At 62.3% G+C, this 12,371-nt stretch overlaps 1 protein-coding gene across 14 annotated transcripts in view; it reads left to right on the top strand.

The window, feature by feature from the left end:
- RAP1GAP (RAP1 GTPase activating protein) overlaps positions 1-12,371 on the top strand; it is a 46,099-nt gene extending 33,728 nt beyond the window's left edge. For 5 of the 14 annotated variants that reach the window (XR_008665283.1, XR_008665281.1, XR_008665278.1 and 2 more), the window contains 12 exons: positions 227-298; positions 921-1,007; positions 1,421-1,558; positions 3,958-4,089; positions 5,965-6,042; positions 6,938-7,047; positions 7,968-8,123; positions 9,676-9,799; positions 10,763-10,865; positions 11,207-11,341; positions 11,627-11,668; positions 12,073-12,371. Coding sequence is in view for 5 of the 14 variants with exons in the window: in XM_055331978.1 (XP_055187953.1) it covers positions 227-298; positions 921-1,007; positions 1,421-1,558; positions 3,958-4,089; positions 5,965-6,042; positions 6,938-7,047; positions 7,968-8,123; positions 9,676-9,799; positions 10,763-10,865; positions 11,238-11,341; positions 11,627-11,635 (1,113 nt within the window). In the remaining 9 variants the exon portion in view is untranslated. The remainder of the gene's footprint in view (positions 1-226; positions 299-920; positions 1,008-1,420; positions 1,559-3,957; positions 4,090-5,964; positions 6,043-6,937; positions 7,048-7,967; positions 8,124-9,675; positions 9,800-10,762; positions 10,866-11,206; positions 11,342-11,626; positions 11,669-12,072) is intronic. The other 9 variants (XR_008665276.1, XM_055331979.1, XM_055331978.1 and 6 more) reach the window with 9 other exon arrangements.

The raw sequence follows: 12,371 nt of genomic DNA, 5'->3' as shown, positions 1-12,371 counted from the left end.
CGCATGATTATCCACCTCAAGGGAGCTGGTTCCCTCCTCTACCCTTCAGCCTTCTGGGCTTTCACTAGCCTCCATGACCCCTAGGATCCTCCACCTCTTCTCAGGACTAAGGATGGGGGGCTGAAATCCTGGGGTTCACGTTGGCAGTGACTGACCCTTCCCCAGATGAATTCAGGGTCTGTGGTCTGGGTGGCGACTCCACAAAAACTCCTGCTTTCCCTTCCAGGTCTCTGTGACTGCTAGAGACGACGTGCCCTTCTTCGGGCCCCCCCTCCCAGACCCCGCGGTGTTCAGGAAGGTGAGGGGTAGCCCCCAGCCCCGGTCATGGACAGAGCAGAATGAAATGGGTGGGGACTGGGAGGGGCGCACAGTCTGCCCTAAGAGGTCCTGAAGCCGTGCTGGGTGCCTGGGCTGCTGGGCTCCCCTGACCCTGCAACGAGCCTGGCTTTTAGTTCAAATTGATAAAAACTGTGATCTTTATTTGTAGTCATGGAGCAAACTTGCACCACTCTTTTAGATTTCTCGGAGCAGACTCTGGCCTTTCCTAACTTTGATTATCTTTTTTGACAATTAGTCTTTTTTCTTCTAAAATGCGTGGGAAGGGAGCACCCCTCTCTCTCGCCTCTCTGGAAGCCACGCTTTGAGCCCTGGCTTCAGACCCCTCCTCCCCCAGACGGAGGCAGTAGGAGACCCCAGGCGGCCCCCTCCATCTGTGAGGTTTGCTGTCCCAAGGGGCGGGCACAGGGGATGGTCACAGGTACCTAGGCTGGGGAGCTGAGGCCAAGGAGATGCCCTTCTGGGGGTGAAGAGGCCGACAGGGGCCCCGCAGGCAGGGCGCAGCCCCTGCGTCACTGGGGCTCAGCGCCTTGCCTCTGTGCTCATCTGCACGCCTTTCTCCTGTCCACACCGTGGGCTCCCAGGGGCCTGAGTTCCAGGAATTTTTGCTGACGAAGCTGATCAATGCTGAGTATGCCTGCTACAAGGCAGAGAAGTTTGCCAAACTGGAGGTGAGGCTGGGCTGCCGGGCCGAACCCCTCCCCCAACCTGGGGGGAATATTCTGCCCAGACTCCGGCCTCAGGGGGGCTGTCTGGGGTGGGGGGTGCGGCCGCAGGCTAGCGTCGGGGGAGGGGAAGCAGGGCGTTCCTAGGAACCCGAGAGTAAGGTCCCAGGAGGCGCCTGCGGGGGGCGGGCAGGTGGGCAGGCTGGCCCCCAGGGCCCGGCGCGGGAGGGGGAAACGGGAGGTGGGGACGGGAGGAGCCCGGGGGCTGCTGGAGCTGCGGCGGGGCCGGGGCGGCGAGGCCGGCGTAGGCCCCCGGGCCCCACCTCCCTGCTCACCCAGAGGAGGTGGCGGATCGCCGCGCCCCGCCTGACGGCCTCCGCCTGGCGGCCTCCACCTGGCGGCCTCCACCTGGCCCGCAGGAGCGGACCCGGGCCGCCCTCCTGGAGACGCTCTACGAGGAGCTGCACATCCACAGCCAGTCCATGATGGGCCTGGGCGGAGACGAGGACAAGATGGAGAACGGCGGCGGCGGCGGCGGCTTCTTCGAGTCCTTTAAGGTGAAGCCAGGGTCGGCCTGGGGCTGAGGCCGATACCTGTCTAGGGTGGAGTCGGGGCGGGGTCACGGGCCGGGCGCCGGGGGCGGGCTCGCGTGGGGGTGGGGCGGGGTTACGGGGTTACGGGGTGGGGGTGAGGGCGGGGTCGGGGTTACGGGGTGGGCGTGGGGGTGCGGCCGGGGGCGGGCTCGCGTGGGGGTGGGGCGGGGCGGGGTTACGGGGTGGGGGTGAGGGCGGGGGCGGGCTCGCGTGGGGGTGGGGCGGGGCGGGGTTACGGGGTGGGGGTGCGGCCGGGGGCGGGGTTACGGGGTGGGGGTGCGGCCGGGGGCGGGCTCGCGTGGGGGTGGGGCGGGGCGGGGTTACGGGTGGGGGTGAGGGTGGGGGCGGGGTTACGGGGTGGGCGTGGGGGTGCGGCCGGGGGCGGACTCGCGTGGGGGTGGGGCGGGGTTACGGGGTGGGGGTGCGGCCGGGGGCGGGCTCGCGTGGGGGTGGGGCGGGGCGGGGTTACGGGGTGGGGGTGCGGCCGGGGGCGGGTTACGGGGTGGGGGTGCGGCCGGGGATGGGCTCGCGTGGGGGAGGGGCGGGGCGGGGTTACGGGGTGGGCGTGGGGGTGTGGCCGGGGGCGGACTCGCGTGGGGGTGAGGGCGGGGGCGGGGTTACGGGGTGGGCGTGGGGGTGCGGCCGAGGGCGGACTCGCGTGGGGGTGCGGCCGGGGGCGGGGTTACGGGTTGGGGGTGGGGCGGGGGCGGGCTCGCGTGGGGGTGGAGCCGAGCGGGGCGGAGCTCGCGTGGGGTCCGGGTGTGGGGTTAGTAGACTCCAGGCTGAGATGAGCCGGGAGCCAGGTGGCAAGCGCCCGCGGTAGAGTCTGGATGCAGGCGAGCCTCAGGGAGGATCTGACTTGGGAGGAGTTAACGGCTGGAGGCGGGGCCTACCTAGGCTTGGGGGTGGAGTCCACCTGGGAGGTCCGCGAAGGTTGGAGCCTTCTGGGCGGCGACCGGGTGCCTCTGGGGGTGGCTACCAGGTCAGTGGGCAGGGAAGAGAAGAGGAGGTGTCTGTCCTCAGAGGGAAAGAAACAGAAGTCTAAGGTGCGGTATGTGGCCAGAGTGGCCACAGGAGAGGGACCTGGCCTCTAGGACTTCCGTGGCCGTGATCTGGCTGTCTCTTGTTTAGCTTAGAGTTAGGAGAACTGACACCCTGGGTTCAAATCCCAGTTCTGCCAGTTAACCAGCTTGAGCACTCTGAGCCTCAGTTTCTTTACTGGATAGGGCAGTGGTGGCAGTTTACCTCTTAAGACTATTGAGAATTATTTGTAAAGAAGTTAGATGACTGCGATGTAAGTTCAAAAGTAAAACACGAAACCCTGTTCATCTACCTCAGCCTCTGCTGTCCAAAGTAAGAGGCTGAGGAGGGGGAGCTCCTCTTTCCCCCACTCCCACTGGTCCTGGACTCCCCCAGGCTGCAGGTCCCTGGGCCATGGCTCCCTTGCCACCTTCTCCCCCCACACACAGGGGGGAACTGCCCATCCTCTAGGTGCCTAGCCAGGGTGTCAGGCCTCACCCTCACCCCCGGGCCGGCAGCAAAGCTGGAGATATGGGTTTGCAGTGGGTTTGCATAAGGGCATTGGCCCAACTGCCGGGCCTGCCCTGGTCTTAGGCGAACAGACTGTCTTTGAGAAAAGGGGCCTGAGAAGAGCCCGGCCTCTGCCCAGTGGAGTCAGGGAATGGGTGGGGTGAACATGGGTCTGGGGTGCCTGAGGGGGGCTGTCCAGTGGCCCCACATCTCTGGTAGGTGTGGACAGTGGACCTGGATCAGGTCAAGGAACTTCTCAGAGGCAGCAGAGCCCACAGTTAGGGGCCCATGATCTGGCATATGGGTTCCAGGCTTATCTTGTATGTGTAAAATGGGCGTGATAATAGCGCTCCCCTCTCAGAGTGGATCGAATAAGTGAATGTAAAGTACCTAGTCTGTAGGAAACATTCAGCATAGATTGGCCAAGAAAAGCAAGAAAAAAAGGCAAAAGAGGAGAAAGAAAAGAAAGTAAGATCTATGGGACCCTAAGAGCAAGAAACTGAGGTTTCTGGAGGGCTCTCTGTGCACACTCTGGGTCACACCCCAACATCATCTGCAGTCCTTTCAGTAGCCAGGGGAGAATCATAGGAGGCTCAGAGAGGTGAAGTGGCTTGCCAAACGTCACCCAGCAAGTTGGTGGTATAGCCAAGGCCCAAACTACCCTTAGGCACCATGTGAACTTGCCTCTCCTGTGGCCTCACAGGCAGAGACTTCCTGGGGTTACTGGAGTGGCGTTGGTGGGGAGGGACCAGATGCCTGGGCTCCTGGGTTTCCCATGGTGGAGAGGACCTCATAAAGTCTGTGCCTCCTCCACCCCCACCCCACCTTCACAGCGGGTCATCCGGAGCCGCAGCCAGTCCATGGATGCCATGGGACTAAGCAACAAGAAGCCCAACACCGTGTCCACCAGCCACAGCGGGAGCTTTGCCCCCAACAACCCCGACCTGGCCAAAGCAGCTGGAATAGTGAGTGCCCTGCCCCAGCAGCCCTCAGCTCACCCCCACCTCTGAGGCCTGCCCCCCCCCCCCCATTGCCCTGCTGTCTGAGTGCCCATCCTGGGTTCTAGACTCAGTCTAGCCACTGTTCTCCATGGGACTCCAATGTCCAGGCCACAACAGTGGGGTGCTCAGAGCCTGCAGCCCCCTTCCAGCTCCTCAGCCCTTCCCTCCTCCTGGTCCCTTATTCTGATGACTTTCTGCGGGCCAGTCTGGGGCTACCTCTCTATGACTTTCCTTATTGAGCACCTACTGTCTATCATGTGCTGGGAACTGGGCTGCTTTGTGGGCACCTACTGTCAAGCCTTGAGTTGCTGGGGGCACCTACTGTGTGTCAGGACCTGGATTTCTATGTGAGCACCTGCTGTGTGCCTGGCTCTGAGATGCTGGTGGGTACCTACTGTGTGTCAGGACTCGGGCTGCTGTGTGAGCACCTACGTGTCAGAACCTGGGTTGCTGTGTGGACATGTACTGTGTGAGCATCTCCTGTGGGCCTGACCCTGAGTTTCTGTGAGCACCTAGTGTGTGTCAGGTCCTGCTGTGTGGGCATCAGCTCTGTAAGTATCCACTGTATGCCCAGCCCGGGGTTATTGTGCGAGAACCTACCGTGTGTGAGGAGATGCACCCCTGAATGAGCACACAGTATGTGCCAAGCCCTGGATACCGGTGGCTCTTCACTATGTGTCAGGTAGTGGGCTGTGGTGTGAGCGTTTACTCTGTGACCACCTACTTCTGTGTGCCTGGCCCTCGGCTGCTGTGCGAGCCCCTACTGTGTGTTGGGGCCTCTGGTTGTGGCTCCCTGTTGTGTGTCAGGAAGTGGGCTTCTGTGTGAGCATCTCCTGAGTGAGCACCTACTGTGTGATTACCTCCTGTCTGCCAGCCTCTGTGGGATTCTGCTGCTAACACTGGGGGTGTGTGCTGGGCACGCAGGGTGGGTAAGGCCTTCAGCTGCGGGTCCATCTGCTTTTTTCTACTGCCTAGTGTCCGCCCCTGGCGCTGCACCTGCAACTCTGCTCCTCCCCATCTGGCCATCTCTCTTCCACCCATCTGTCCGACTGGCCTTCTGTCCCTCATTGACTGCGTGCTGCATGCCAAGCCCTGTGCTCAGTGCTGTGAAGCTGTGTCCCATGGCAGGAGGTCTCCCCCACCCCCCATCCCCAGCCACCCCTGCCCCGTGGTCTGGCCTGACCCCGGGGAACAAGGCGGGGCCTCTGCTCTCCTGTGGTCCCCAAGCCCACTGTCACTGGAGAACCAGGCCCACCCCCCCTTCCCGCCGAGTGGCTCAGCTTCCTGTGGGTGCTGTAGAGGGGCCCCGGGGCCGGGCCAGGCCAGCAGCACCACGGCAGTAACCAGACCCGTTTCTGTTTTTGTTTTTGTACATCTCTCTCTTCCGTTACTCCTTCTCCTTCTGCCGCCTGCATTTTCCCGGATGTCCCTTTCCTCTCTGTCCCCCCACTGACCCCCGACCCCCGTCTCTGCCCTCCTCCCACTTCCACCTGTACTGTTCTCTCTCTGCTTTCTCCTCTCGGCCTCCCTGGTCTTCCTGTCTGTCTGTCTGTGTTTGTGTTTGCCTATCTGCTCTGTGACCTCCTGTGCGCTCCCCCACCTGTCTGCCCATGCCCCTGTCTGTTGGCCAATCTCTCTCCTCTGTCTATCCATCCATCCGTCTGTTGGGTTGGTCCGTCCACCCGCTGTGCCACCCCTTCCTGGCCGCTGTCAACCCCCCTGCCTCACTGTGGGCTTTGTTTCCGTCTGTCCCACTGTCCTCCCCCTTTCCCTGTCCTGCCCCTCCCACCACCTCCATCTCTCTCTCTCTCTCTGCCCCTGCCCTCTGCTGCTTGCCAGTCATTGCTTATTCCTGGGAAAAGCGCGAGTAGATTCGGACGCCGGGGCAGTGCCATAGGCATAGGAACGGTGGAAGAGGTTGTCGTCTGCGGGGCCGCCGGCTCTGGAGGCTGCCTGCACGTGCTGTTCTCTGCTCGCTCTCGGGACGGAGGCCATATTGGGGACGTGGCCCCCCCTTGCCCCTGGGCCGGGCCCAGGGGTGTGCAGGATGGAGTGCCGGCAGCTCTGGTGGCACCCAGCATCTGCTTTGGGGCCTGCTACCTGTGCCAGAGCCAGTGCCCCCCACCAGGGGCTTCTGGCCCTGCCCTGGCCCTTGGGACCCTGGCCGAGTCCCTGCCAGGATCTGGTACCCAAAGACCCTATGCCCAGCCGCACGTCCCCCAATATCGCCGGTTCTGCATGGAACGCCATCCCCTCCTCTGCCCTGACTCCCCCTCTGCACCGTGAACTGGCCTGGGGGTTCCTGGCCCTCCATGCCTCCCGGGGCCCACCTTCCTGCCTCCCCAGATAAGCTGGGTGGGGGGGCATGCTTCTGGTGCCTGGGGCTTCCCACCCTAGTATGTTTAGAAACTGGGGGGGAGGGAAGGTATCCTTCAAACTTCGGAGCCGGAATCTCGCCCGGCCAGTTTGGAGGTTCCCAGGTGGGGCAGGGGCTGGTGTTGCTGTGTCCACTCTCGCCCCGTGGCCCTGAGCCTGCAGGCCTCTGCCCAGCGCAGCCCGCTCAGGTTGCTGCCTTCCTCCTGGGCTGAGATTCCAGGCCCTGCGTTGCTATGTGATGTTGGGGGTCTGGGCCCTCCCCAAGCCTGTTTCCCTCTCTGTGAACCTAGAAGGCTGTCGGCAGATGGACACTGCCCTCATTCTTTCTTATTCCATTGCCTCTGCTTCAGGGCCTGGGGCAGTGGGGCAGGTGGCACGTGGGGGACGGTGGCTGTTCCAGGGCAGGTGGGCACTGAGTTGGGGCCTTTCCCTGCAGTCACTGATCGTCCCTGGAAAGAGCCCCACGAGAAAGAAGTCGGGCCCGTTTGGCTCCCGCCGCAGCAGCGCCATCGGTATCGAGAATATACAGGAGGTGCAGGAGAAAAGGTGGGTGGGGCGGGTCCCCTGCCTCCTCCAACCCTTCCCTGACCACCCCTGCGGCAGGGTTAAGCAAGCAGGAGGGAGCACCCATTTTTCTGCTCCCTGTCCCTTTCCGGGGACAGCTGTACAGGCAAGTACCTGCTGTGTGCCAGGCACCAGGGCCAGCTCATCACCTCAGTGGGATGCCTTCCCCTGCCGGTGGTTCTGCTGGCTTGCCAGGGGGTCATACTTTGCATGTCAAGATGCTGTAAGTGAGGGGGCTCAGGGGCCTGCCCCGTCACACTGCCAGTGAAAGGCAGAGCTGGGATTTACGGCCTGTTTTGTGGGGGTCTGCAGGGGTGCACCTGCGTGGGCAGGGTGCAGGCAGCACACATATTAGCAGCAGGACAGCCCCTGGGAAGCAGAGGATGGTTCCTGAATGTGAATCCTGTCTCTACCACGCTGGGGCTGTGTGACCCTGGAAAAGTCACTGTACCTCTCTGAGCCTCACTGTCCCGATCTGGAAAATGAGGATAAGAACATGGGGCTGCTGGAGAGGTGCCTTGCAGGGCGTGATGCAGGGCAGGTGCACGGAGTCCTCAGGAGTGGAGGAGGTACTGTCCTCATGGCCACGAGAGCCCAGAACCCTATGAAGCCTGAATTCAGAGCTTGGCTTTGCCATGACCTAGCTGTGCATCCCTGGGCAGATTCCTTCCCATCTCTGGACTCCAGTTTCCTCACCCGTAACAGGGATAAGGAGGGAGGACCTGAAGAGTGTCCTGTCTTGCCTAGATGCTCCCACACTGCTTGCTCCTTTCCTCGGCCAGGCCAGCCAGGGAGCTGCAGGGACTGCTCTGGGGTAGGCCCCCGAGGATATAGGGTATGGGGATGAGGCAGGAGGCGCCCGTGACCTCACCACCTGGGCCTCGTTCTACCCTCAATGCCAGGCCTGGTGCTGAATCCCCCTGCTGCCCCCGTGTGCCCCGCAGGGAGAGTCCCCCCGCCGGCCAGAAGACCCCAGACAGCGGGCACGTCTCGCAAGAGCCCAAGTCGGAGAACTCATCCACTCAGAGCTCCCCAGAGATGCCCACGACCAAGAACAGGTTGGGGTTCGGGGCACGCCGAGCCAGGGGGCTTGGACTCACCCTTTCTAGTCCCTGTGTGGGCCTGGGGCTGCCCGGGAGCATTGGCACTGCCACACCAGGGCATCAGGGAGGCCTGGGCCCTCTCCCAGGTCCTCCTTTGACACACACCCGTTGAGAGCTTCATTCATGCCAGGCCCTGTGCCAAGCTCCAAATCCATCAGTGAGCTGGGCATACCTGGCCCCTGCCCCATGGAGCCGACAGTCCAGTGTAGCATGACCACGTGGGCTATTTCTAGGTGGTGATGCAAGAGGACAACAAAGCAGGGGTTGCAATGAGGACTCACTGGGTGTGTGGGGGGGGGTAGTTGGTGCTCAAGAAAGACATCTAGAAATGAGGGAGGCTTAAATTGAGAGCTGAGTGAGGAGCCAGGCCTGCTAGGACTGGCATGGCAAAGGGAAGAAGACTCCAGATGAAAAGCACAGCGAGTGCAAAGGCCCTGAGGCATATGCTTGAAGGATAGAAAGAAGAGTGGTGCAGTTGGAGCCAAGTGAGTGAGGGGCTGGGCCCAGGCAGACGTGCTGGGTGCTGCTGGGGATGAGGTCAGAGAGGTGGGCAGGAGCTCTATCCTGGCTTTAGAAGCCATATGAGAACTTTGCATTTTATCCTAAGAGGGGCCAGGGAGGAGGAGCCATTGGGATTTTAGTTAAGAGGAGTGATGCTTTCAAACCTGGCTGTGGTTGCCTCATGAAGAGGTGGGGTGGAGAAGAATGGAAGTGCCGAAGCTCAGCCCCCTCTGCGCTGGCTCTGGGAGGGTCTAGACTCCCAGACTGAGCTCCTCTGAGGAGTCAGGCAGACGAACAGAGAGGCAGGAGAGGGGGGCTCGCAGACCCAGAGTGGAGAGCTCCACTCCCACCTCAAGAGGAGGAGTCAGGGAGGAGGAGATCCTTGGCTGAGTTTTGAAAGATGAATTCGCTTTTTGGGATTTGAGGGAAGGAGTGAGACACGAAGTCCTGAGCATGGAGTGAAAGTGAAAAGGTTGAGAGTAGGCTGTGGGGTTGGGTTGGAAGGCCTGGGTCCACACCCCTGTTCTCCCACCTGTGGCTGGGTGACCTTGGGCTGGGTGCCCACCCTCTCTGAGCCTCGCCGTTGCCTCATCTCTAAGATGGGCCTGCTAACGATAACGATGAGGTAACTCAGGTCAAAGCACTTGAAACAGTGCCTGGCACGGAGCAAACATACACTGGACCGTAGTTTGTTTGTTTTTTTTTGTTTTTTTTTTTTTGTTTTTTTTTTTGCGGTTAACAGTTCTTATTACCAAACACCTCGCCAAGGAGATGAGACTTTATCTGGGGCAGTGGGGAGCCGCAAGAGGGCTTTGCTCGGGGGAGGGTATGCTCGGATCCGTGAAGTAGGAAGGACAGGTGGGGGGAGGCTCCGAGGCCCGGGCCGCTGTCCCGGGCCGCAGAGGTGCGGGGGTGGCTGCAGGCTGGGCCTCGCGGGGCCGGGAACCGGGCTCGGCGCAGGAGGTGCCGGAGCACACGCCGGCTGACGGGGTGCTGTCTGTGGCAGAGCGGAGACTGCGGCCCAGAGAGCGGAGGTGCTGAAGGACTTCTCCCGCTCCTCGTCCAGTGCCAGCAGCTTCGCCAGCGTGGTGGAGGAGACCGAGGGCGTGGACGCGGACGACACAGGCCTGGTGAGAGGCCCAGGGGCCCGTGGTGCTCTCCAGCGGCCCGGAGGGCGGCTCCTCGGTCCCTGTAGATACTCCGGGCAGAAGCATGAGCCTGGTGTGGCTGAGATGAGATCAGGGGACTCCGCCGCAAAGGAGTACTGCAGACTACCCCTCCCTTACTCCGAAGCCCTCCGTGGCTCCCCAGTGTCGCTCACAGAGCGCCCCGTCTCTGAGACCGTTGAAGATCTGGTGCCTCCCCAGCCTCATCTCTTACCGCTTCAGTCGTTCTGGGCTTCTCTGCAGTCCCCTCAACATACCAGGCTTACCCCACCTCTGGGCCTTGGCACTTGCCGTCTCCTCTGTCTGGAACACTCTGCCTGCCTCCTCTTTGCCCCTTTGTCTGACTGACTCCTCCTTATCCTTCTCTGCTCAGCCTCACATCACCTCCTCCTGAAAACCTTCCCTGATTCTATAGCTAGGGTAGGTTGGGAACCCCCGTTTCCATGCTCTCGCGGACCCCCGGGGTGTTGCCCTTCACACCCTTGTGTCTTCTTCATTCAACAAACCTTGCCACGCCCCCTTCCACGTGCTGCAGGTGCAGCAGGGAACAAGGCGGACCAAGGCCCTGCCCGATGGGGCTTAGAGTCTGGGATCCCAGTGGTCTCTCCACAGCCTGTCTCGCCTCCTAGACCTCACTGCCCGAGGGCAGGGACCCTGCCTGGTTTCTCTCACTGGCTTGGCCAGGAAAGCATCGGTGAACGTTGGCTGAATGAATGAATGAATGAATGGGAGACTGTGCCGTATGCCTGGGTCTGTGCCTGCTCCCACCCTGTCCTCCCATGGTCTTCTGGGGCAGACATTGCTGGGGGGTGGCCAGGGTGAGGGGTTGTGGGGTGCAGCAAGTGGAGGAGGCTGGGAGATGGGAGGGGAACCCAGCGGTGCCATGGATGGGGGCTAACCTCCCTTTGTCTCTTCCCCTATCCCCAGGAGAGCGTCTCGTCCTCAGGGACGCCCCACAAGCGGGACTCCTTCATCTATAGCACGTGGCTGGAGGACAGTGTCAGCACCACAAGTGGGGGCAGCTCCCCAGGTACCAGGCCACAGGCGGCTTCCCCCTGCCTGGCCAGGCTTGTGGCGGGAGGGGGACAGGCATAGGCACAGAGGGTCGAGACCACCTCTCATGCCCCAGGCAGCGGGTGTGTGACGGGACTGCCACTGACATAGGGGGCAGTGGGTGGGTCATTATCTAGCCTAAGAAGGTTGAGGGCTGATAGCTTCTGGAAGGGTCTTGGGGGATGATGGGGTGGTGGTGGTGGTAAAGAAGGGAGTTAAAGGTGGGGTTCCCTGAGGGAGGGACTCTGCAGGGTTGTGGGGCACCAGTGCCTACCACCCATCCATGTGTCCGTCTCCCTGGGGCCTCCCCGCGGCCAGTGAGGTGGCTCCCTCCTGCCCCCTTCCCCAGGCCCCTCGCGGTCACCCCATCCCGACGCCATCAAGTCGGGGGACCCTGCGTGTCCCGAGATCAAGATCCAGCTGGAAGCCTCTGAACAGCACACACCCCAGCTGGTAAGTGCAGCTGCTGGGGGGGGGGAGGGGAGGAGGGGGTGGCCAAGGCGGATGTGGCCAGCCTAGAAGCTGCCTTGTGGGACCGCTCGCCCAGGAGGTGTTAAGTGTCAGGGAAAGGGGACGAGGTGTCCATGGGGACCAGGGGTGGGTGCCTGACCAGGAGGCCCCCTGAAGCCAGGAGGGGTTGGGTTCATCTGGCCCGGGCACAACCAGTGTCTTCTGCTTGCCCGTCTCTCCTGCCCCGTGTCATCTGTCACCTGCCTCACGGTCACTCTGTCTCTGCAGGGCTGTTAGCCAGGCCCCCTCTCTGAAGGAGAAACTGAGCAGGTCAGAACCAATCCTCAGCTCCTGTTTGGTGGGGAGAGGGTGGGCGAGGGCGGGAGTGGGCAGGATCAGGGGGTGGGGTGGCGGGGTGGCTCCTCCCTGTTCCTCTGTCATTGCCCGGGGCTAAGAGCTGTGTATTTGGATTCGAATCCTCTGCTACTCAGATGCTGGGGGACTCGGGGAGCTCACTGGCCTCTCTCTGAAATGCAGTTTCCTTATCTGTGCAGTGGGGCCAATAGGTGCTGGGAGGGTTCCGGGGAGCCTGCAAGGGACTTGGGAATTGCTGGGAGGGAGGGGCCCGGGGGATTCCCAGTGGGATGGAAACACCCCAGTGGGGAACTCCAGGGTGGGCCACTCCCTCTCGTGTCCCCCTGCTTCTCCGTCTGTTCACCTCCCTCTACCTGCAGATGAGGCCGCAGAAGCACAAGGTGAAGATGCCGTGTCAAGTCCAGGTGGCTAGGACCTCTGCCCCCAAGGCCAGCACCAGCCTGTGGGCTGCCCCCTGCCCCCCCACCTTGGCCACCCATCTGGGCTGTCTCTGCGGGGCGGAGCCATCCAGACCTGGGAGGGGGAAGCTGCTGGCATCATCCCCACCCCCGAGGCTGGGGCAGGCAGTGTTCCGTTGAAGCAGAACTCCAGCCTGGCTTGCCCCCACTCCGGGCCCTTCATCACACAGCGGTGCCCCTCTGGACTCATGGGGAGCAAG

Source organism: Nyctereutes procyonoides, unplaced genomic scaffold, assembly GCF_905146905.1.
Source record: "Nyctereutes procyonoides isolate TBG_1078 unplaced genomic scaffold, NYPRO_anot_genome, whole genome shotgun sequence".
Lineage (NCBI taxonomy): Eukaryota > Metazoa > Chordata > Mammalia > Carnivora > Canidae > Nyctereutes > Nyctereutes procyonoides.
Note: the sequence above shows the minus strand (reverse complement) of the source record. Positions and strands in the feature narration are given on the sequence as shown.